The 7,828-nt window shown below is 31.0% G+C and overlaps 1 protein-coding gene across 1 annotated transcript in view; it reads right to left on the bottom strand.

Moving 5' to 3' along the window:
• Window positions 1-493: 493 nt before the first annotated feature.
• LOC106682919 (tRNA wybutosine-synthesizing protein 4) overlaps window positions 494-7,828 on the bottom strand; it is a 13,005-nt gene continuing 5,670 nt past the window's right edge. The window contains exons 6-11 of the mRNA XM_024363167.2: window positions 7,064-7,274; window positions 6,757-6,947; window positions 4,702-5,019; window positions 2,458-2,632; window positions 2,215-2,387; window positions 494-2,128 (exon numbers count right to left, since the gene is read on the bottom strand). Coding sequence (XP_024218935.1) covers window positions 1,958-2,128; window positions 2,215-2,387; window positions 2,458-2,632; window positions 4,702-5,019; window positions 6,757-6,947; window positions 7,064-7,274 — 1,239 coding nt within the window. The 3' untranslated portion in view covers window positions 494-1,957. The remainder of the gene's footprint in view (window positions 2,129-2,214; window positions 2,388-2,457; window positions 2,633-4,701; window positions 5,020-6,756; window positions 6,948-7,063; window positions 7,275-7,828) is intronic.

The following is a 7,828-nucleotide window of genomic DNA, read 5'->3' as shown; positions in this document are numbered from 1 at the left end:
CTGAGAGTTATACAAAACTGTCGTCCATTCATAATACTGATCATATCATCATGAAATAAAAATCAACTGAATCCACATATACAATAAGAAACCAACCAACATTTCTCGTTGTTTTATAAATATTTTTTCTTTTCTCAACAAAAACCCGCTGAATAAAAAAGCTTAATCTTTACCTAAAAGAGACATATAGAAATACTGTACCTTTGGTTTATGTTGCGAAATGAAAATTTTCGAAAAAATGATCAATACTGCATACAATTTCATAAAAATGTTAAGTGGTTCCTTATCGTATATGTTAGTTCAATTAGTCTTATAATTAATTATATAAAACAGATCAGGAGGTAACAGAGATGAAAAAAACATAATTCTTGGAAAGATTCAAAATATATATAACAAAAAAATAATTCATGATTCTATATACAATTTATTTAATTAAATACGTAAAATTCATTTATATTTCTCAGCACTGTATTAAATTTAGTTTTGGAACTTTTTTAATTCACTGTTTAGAATTAATTGAAGAATAAGATGGTGGTAAAAAAAAGTAATCAAATTAGTAAAAAACTAAAAATGGTTTTAATGGACTTATGCAGTCTGTTGTGCATTTTTAAATTTAAAAATAAAAGGAAAACTACCTAAAAACACAATTGTTTTCTCGATATTTTCTTTTAATTTTCGTAAGCATCATATAATGTATAAAATGTAAATTAAGAAAGTTTGAATACTTGTTTTTTAACCATGGCGACTATTACCATTGTTAACCCCGTATGTCACTAAATCTATTTATACAATCAGATGATACATGTATGTTTTGTTGGTTTTTTTAAATAAGGACTCTAAAAAGTTATTGTATATCACCGTATATTTTTTTTAGTAAACAAAATTTAAAAAACATTTTGAACATGAAAAAAATATTACTGGAAGTGTATAAAATAAAATAATATACAAGAAAATAAATTTACATATTTAAAAAAATATATTTGAATTAATTCGATAACAAAAAAAATTTGAAGGAGTGTATAAATCTTTTAAAGCGCCAGAACTCAGAACGATTGTAGCTGGTGGAAGCTAGAAGAGTACTAAACATAGTTAGGAACAATCCAAGGTGAAAAGGAGGTACGAGAGCTCTCCCCCATTACTCCTTAGGCAAGCTAGAAAAGTGACCTCCCTTTATGATATCTTACTGTCATACATGCTCCCGAGCCTGGCTTGACGATAATGTGTCATCAACCGTGGTTAAGGTATTAAGTGCTGCTTAAAGGTGTCTTGCTGAGAGTAATAAATAAGAATTATAGTTATCTATCACATTTATTTATTTTATTTTTTCGGTTGGCACTACAAACCATGAAGACCATGCCCATTTAGTCTTCTTTACTTTATTGCTTGCAGGAACACAAAAAAAAAAACTTAGAGAGTGTAACTCAACGTCAAGTTGATGTCAGTGGTCATGGTGCATTGGCAGAGTACACATGGCTTCATAACCAATGACTTAATCATAAAAGCTCAAAAGGCTTAATAATAAAGCTCAAAGGTCAAATCAGTCCAGATTCATGGAATATAGCTATCACATCCTGAAAAACTACTGAACAATACCAGGTACGTGGGCTAGGATTATCACTCCTAACCCAGACAGAAGAAGTGTGGTTTTACTTAGCAGTCACCCATCCATTTACTAATAATACTTAACATTACTTTGATTATCCCTTATATACATACATACACATACACATTCATATCATAGAAAACATTTGACTCATGATAATTTTAAAACTTTCATTACAATTAAAAGTATGGATGCTGTTGTAATCCAATATCAACTTCTTTTTTCTTTTTTTTCCACATATCATAAACATAGCTTTGTTTCTTACATCTGGCAATTTTTTACCAAATTTTATTAAACTTAAATTTCCACTCTTTAAAGAGAAATGGCTATATGATCATGTATTAATTTCGAAGACTATCCCATTTCTAAAATTCTATTACAATTGAATAAAACAAGGTATCTATTGAAAGATGTTCCAAAAGAAAAACAATTTCCTCCACCACCAATTACGTAGATAGAGTTCAGATCAGGTGACTCAATGGAACAATGATTATGTAACATGATAGGAGACGTTTCTTTTGATTCCTAAAAAAAAAAAAATTAAAAGAATGTTAAATCTAAATACTAAAGATACTTCAATAATTACAAATTTGGTAGGTCGGATAACTTACTGGTAGCTTAAATTCTTTAAAAGTTTTATCTTTTAAATTTACAATACAAATTCCTGGTTGCTTTTCTGATAAATAATTCACACCTCCAATCATTACAATCTTGTCATCGAAGAAATGTGAAGTATGGGCATATCGTGGTAGAATATTCAAGTTGTAATCTGTCCAGATATTAGCTGAAATAATAATTTGAAAATATGTTAAAAAATACTTTAAAAAAAAAATTGATAACTGGTAAAAAATTACCTGATATATCGAAAGACCACAAATCATTCAATGGCTCAAAGTCCCGGCTGAGGCCACCAGAGATGAATATTTGGTCATGGCAACCAACCATCGAGTGAGAAAAACGAGGAGGCAATTTACTGTCTAGTTTTATCCACTGTTCATCATGAGTAAAGAGCCATGAATCGTCAAGTACCTAAAGAATAATAATGAACTATGACAAAAAGAACCATTTAGAAGAGAACATTTACCATTATTAATAATAGTAAAAGGCTTACACTTATTAAACCCGAAGGTTCAATGCTGATACTATAAATTGCTGTCTACACTTATCTACCAAGTGAGGACAGTCCAATCTCAAATGAGTCATTCGGTCATAAAACATGGTAACTGAAATTTTTCATGAATTACATTTTCTGGCATCATCGGCTTTTTTAAGGTGATTACATAAATTGTTGAAAGAATTTTTAGGAAATTTTTTTTATTAAGAAAATAATGCTGATATTAGGTTATGGCAAATGACTGCAGGTTGAAGGAAAATTATTTTAATTAGCAAACAAGTTAACGTTACAAAAGTTTGCATTTTGCAGTTACCATGTTTAACGACCAAACCTCTCAAATCTACAAGATCAGACTAAACATAATTCTCTCATTTATGTTACAGTCTACTCCTTATTGTTTTGTTTTATTCCAATTATGTTCTACTGAAATCGTAGTACAAACAATTTAGTAATTGTTCCCTGACATAAAAAAGAGTCTAAACTTCATTATAAATATTTTCACATTTTCAGTCAAATATTTTCCCAATTTTCATTTATTAATAATAATAAATTTCAAAATGTCTAATGCTACAATTCTTAATATGATTCAACACAAACTTAAAAAAAAAAAAAAAGAAGAAAAAACTGATAAGGCAAATAGTTTCTGAGAAATATGCAGCCAAAACCCCTCCAAAAAGTTATTTTTCAATGCACTCTAATTGTGCAACTGGTTCTTTTTAAATTTCTTACATGAATAACATTAGAACCATTTTAACATTTTAAAAAACTGTTACCCACTGACCTTCTAACAAATAAAATTATATTGACTAGACTAATAAGTCATATACAAGTCCCGGCAAATACAGTACTAAGACTTTAACTCAGTCTCCACTGGCTTTCAAAACCAGTGAAGAGGGTGGGAGAGAAGCGCTGCGATTGCTTGGAGCCTTGGTTTGCTTTTTACATAAAGGCAGCTAAGGTTGGTTGAGAGTTCCCAAGAATAAATGTAAATAGTATAAGTGGGTGTGGATGTGTGTCAATATATTATTATTTTAATTTAACTTCAATTTTATTTATCTTGTGTATAAATTACTCTGTTATTATTTATTAATTTTTTTTTTTAAAAGATATTGTCGGATTTAAGTAATCCGATTTTTGTCATTGCTTTTTGGATTTATATAAAGTCGGGGTCGGGGGTCTCATTTTCTGATTCCCCCCCTTTCCGCGGACACCGGAAGACTCCGAGTCTGCCGCCCCAGCCTAAGCATCATGCAAGCTAAGACCTGGCCTATCCCTACCATCACGCCGGACTCCAGGACATGCTGGCCAGCCCTTGAAGAGGAAAGACGTCTTTTCAGACACCTCGGCGAGGATACATGGTTTTCACCATATTCGCCCACAGGACACCTATACGAGGGAAGCGACTACGGTACGTCACCGCGGCGGCGAAGACGTCACCAGATAAGCACATTATTATTTATGCCATGAGACCACTCAAACTTGTTTCCTTCCATATTACTATAGATAAAGATTACTGAACTAACACATTAACCATAACTGCCCCTCCAGGGAATTAATCTTATAAATTAAAAGAAATATATGCATGTTTTTATGAGCATAAAGTGTCTCACAATTTTCAGCCTCCCTTTTCCACACGTTTAATTATAATCACAAAATTACACTCGGGACACCTGTAGTATAGCACGAGCAGGTCCCGATGTAAACAGATATATTTGTAGTTTTTTCTTTTCTTACGGTAATTTTCATTTTTTCAAAGAAAGTTTATTAAAGAAAATTCTTCTTTTTTCTTTAGTTTAGCCTGTAAATATATGGCATGAATGAATACTTAAGAACACTAATTTTTCAATAAAATAAAAAACATTTGTAGTCAGATGTTATTTTAAACAAAAAACAAAACGAGAAGAACCTATTAATAGTGAAGTTTATATATACAGAAGAATAATATAAAATCAATATGACATCATAATAGATAGATTGTATTTACCTTTAGGGAGTCGCCCTTCTCAGCTGAGACACCTCCGCACATGAACACACCTTTATTGACATTCAGAGCACAATGCCTTCTTCTACTTTTGGGGTAGCTTTTAGAATTCAAGACTTTTCTACCACTAATTCTTATGTCATCTCCTTCCCTTTTAATTGTTATAACAAAGCCTGAGCTATTCACCTGGTTCACTGGTGAAGTTCTGCCTCCGTAAAGAAGAAAAGTGGTTTCTTTTTGGGAATCCGACAACAATGAACATGTATGATATAAACAATCCCATGTGATTCCATCAATTGTAGGAGGAGTAATTTTTTCAATCTAGAAATAAATATAAAAAATTTTCTTTTTAAATATCAAAAAATGAAATATAAAAGGAAGATAGTCCGGGTACTGATAAAAAAACTCAAATAGTAATTAATCTATTTATTATGAGCTAACGTTTCAGTTAAAACAGTAACGCCATATTTAAACAATAATTTTGATTGAGTATCAATGTGGTTGATTTTCCGGAGTGGACCGGAATAACTCAATTTAAGTGTGAAACTGTGGACACATGGCAGTATGGATAACCACCATTTCTGTAATTCCTATGAAAAGGAAGATATCTTTCACTTCTTAGGAATCTGTCCCAAGTATAGTGAAATTTGTATAGAATATTTTTGGTAGTGGACTTGCTCTCCAGAACAATTATTCAGTGAGTTAAAAAGCTCTAATTGCAGAGCTCTTTGCAACTATGTACGACAGGCTACACTGGAAAGAACTTAGTTGGTTAGTATTTCATGAATTAATGCCATACCACATTTTGTTACTGTTACGTTGTTGCTTTAAATATAAATAATTAACAGCATTGGTTTTAAAGTAAATAACGTATTTTTTTTTTTTTAAGTTTTATTACTAATATGTTTTTAACTCAGGCATATATCTATCATAAATACATAAATTCACTTTCATACAGTTTGTTTTTTAACTAGACTGTTCACACTCAGACACGCAACTACTTTACGTGGCTAGGTTTTTTGGACTCATGGGACCTCAAAACATATATTTCCATCAAAAACTTAAATTCAAAATTTTTCACAATCGCAATACTTTTCCTAACTTAAAGGTAAATGAAGTGAAACAGCAAGATACCTAGGAATTCACCTAGATCGCCGCCTAGCCTGGAACCACCATATCAACATCATACTAACTCAAACCTACACAAGGTTAGCAATGCTATTTCCTATCCTAAACAAGAATTCCTAAAATCAGAAACTACTGTTTTTATATTTAAAATAATTCTCAGGCCACTGCTGATGTACGGCTGTGAAGTCTGGGGAGTCCTAAGAATCGCAGTTAATGCACCTTGGTTCATAAGAAATAGCCAATTGCATCAGGAATTATAAATGGAGTCAATAGAGGATTACATGAGGTTCATGAAGTTCCACTCCCAGTTGCCAACAGTTAAAGGAGCAGTGATCAATAATCTGGGAAACCCAACCTCAACCCGAAGAATGAAGCCCAGGCTGCTGCAGAACATTCTGTTTAAATTCTATATATTTTTTTTTTCTCTTCTCTCATCCCTTTTTTCAAATTAGATTGTTTCTTTTTACCATTAGAGGGCAATTGTTTGTTTTGTTAGGTCTACAAATATCATTATTTTTTGTTATTAATTTTACTTTTCTCTTTTATTAAGAAGCATTATTCTTATCTATTTATTTTATCTTCTTTTAAGTATGACATTGTATATAGTTAAGGGTGTTTCTTTTGTACGAGACTATACCCTCCCCATAATCAGCTGTTAAAAATAAAAAAATAAAGTAAATATAATATAACGGTTACATCAACCATGTAAGACTCACCAGGCCGATCTAGTATAAAATAAAAAAAATAAAAAAAAGTAAATGAAAGTAACAATCTATTATATAAAAATGAATATTTGTTTGTTCGTACTTTATACACTGCTATGATATTCATCCAATTGTGATGGGCCTTTTTGCTAAATGTTCAGGATTTCCACGGAAAGAATATAGGATTAAATAAATTTTGAATATTACTATATATACAAATAATTACCTTCATAGTTTTCAAATTCAACAATCCCAGCTGATCTATCCTTTTATGTTTGCTATCGTTAGACAATCCAAAGCCGCCTATAATGAGTACTGAGTCTGAATTCCAAATCAACAATGCAGAATGCGCATACAATTTTAGTTCAGACTCAATCAAGGAATCCCATCCACGGGCCGAGTCATATTGCACAGAATCTAAAACAAAAATAAACTGCTGAATTTTAAGGAATTAAAAATACATAGTTATTATTCATTGAAGTAAAAATGTGTAAATACAAATATTTACATGGGCATAAGGTTATTATTATTACCAGAGGTTGGTGAGAAGGATGAGAAAAACTGGGACATCATCTTTTCAAATAATCCTTTAGTACCGACAGACAGAGTATAATGACAGGATGTTAGATGCCATTCCTCCCATTCATCAAAAGGTTCTAAATTCAATATTCTTTTATGTTCTTCTAGCGATAATGTTCTATTGTATATTTCAAAAGCTCCAACACTATAGCTATGGGTGAATCCCTAAAATTTAATAAAGTTACTTTAGTAATATCCTTAACACAGTTTGAATAAAAAATTTGGTGCATGCATTCGTCATTCTCCATTTTTTGCCTTTCTAATATACGATTTTATATATTATCTTTTCTAAAATCTTTGGCTTTCCAAGGGTATACAATACATCTATTCTTGTTTCTGGATATGTTTTCAATTTTTTTTTTTTTTTGAGCTAGGAAATTCACATATACACCAATGACCATTTTGCAAGACTTGGTTATTTAGACTCAAGAGACGTCAAAACGTAAATTTCAGTCAAAAACTTATATTAGAAATTTTTTCATGATTGCAATACTTTCCCTTATTATGTATAAGTATATATAAGTAAGAGAAAGTAAAAAGGTTCAGAATGAAACAGAGCTTTTTAATTTTCTAGATCGGGGATTCTTTAACTCAATACACAATAAGAGCAAGTTTAGGCTTATTTATTTAATACCAGGTCGACCTGGTGGGCTATAACTGTTACATTTTATATTTTAATATTTATACATGTGGCAATAATATTTATATTCATTACGATT

The sequence above is a fragment of the Halyomorpha halys genome, unplaced genomic scaffold, assembly GCF_000696795.3.
Source record: "Halyomorpha halys isolate HHAL.00 unplaced genomic scaffold, Hhal_1.1 Scaffold451.1, whole genome shotgun sequence".
Taxonomy (NCBI): domain Eukaryota; kingdom Metazoa; phylum Arthropoda; class Insecta; order Hemiptera; family Pentatomidae; genus Halyomorpha; species Halyomorpha halys.
Note: the sequence above shows the minus strand (reverse complement) of the source record. Positions and strands in the feature narration are given on the sequence as shown.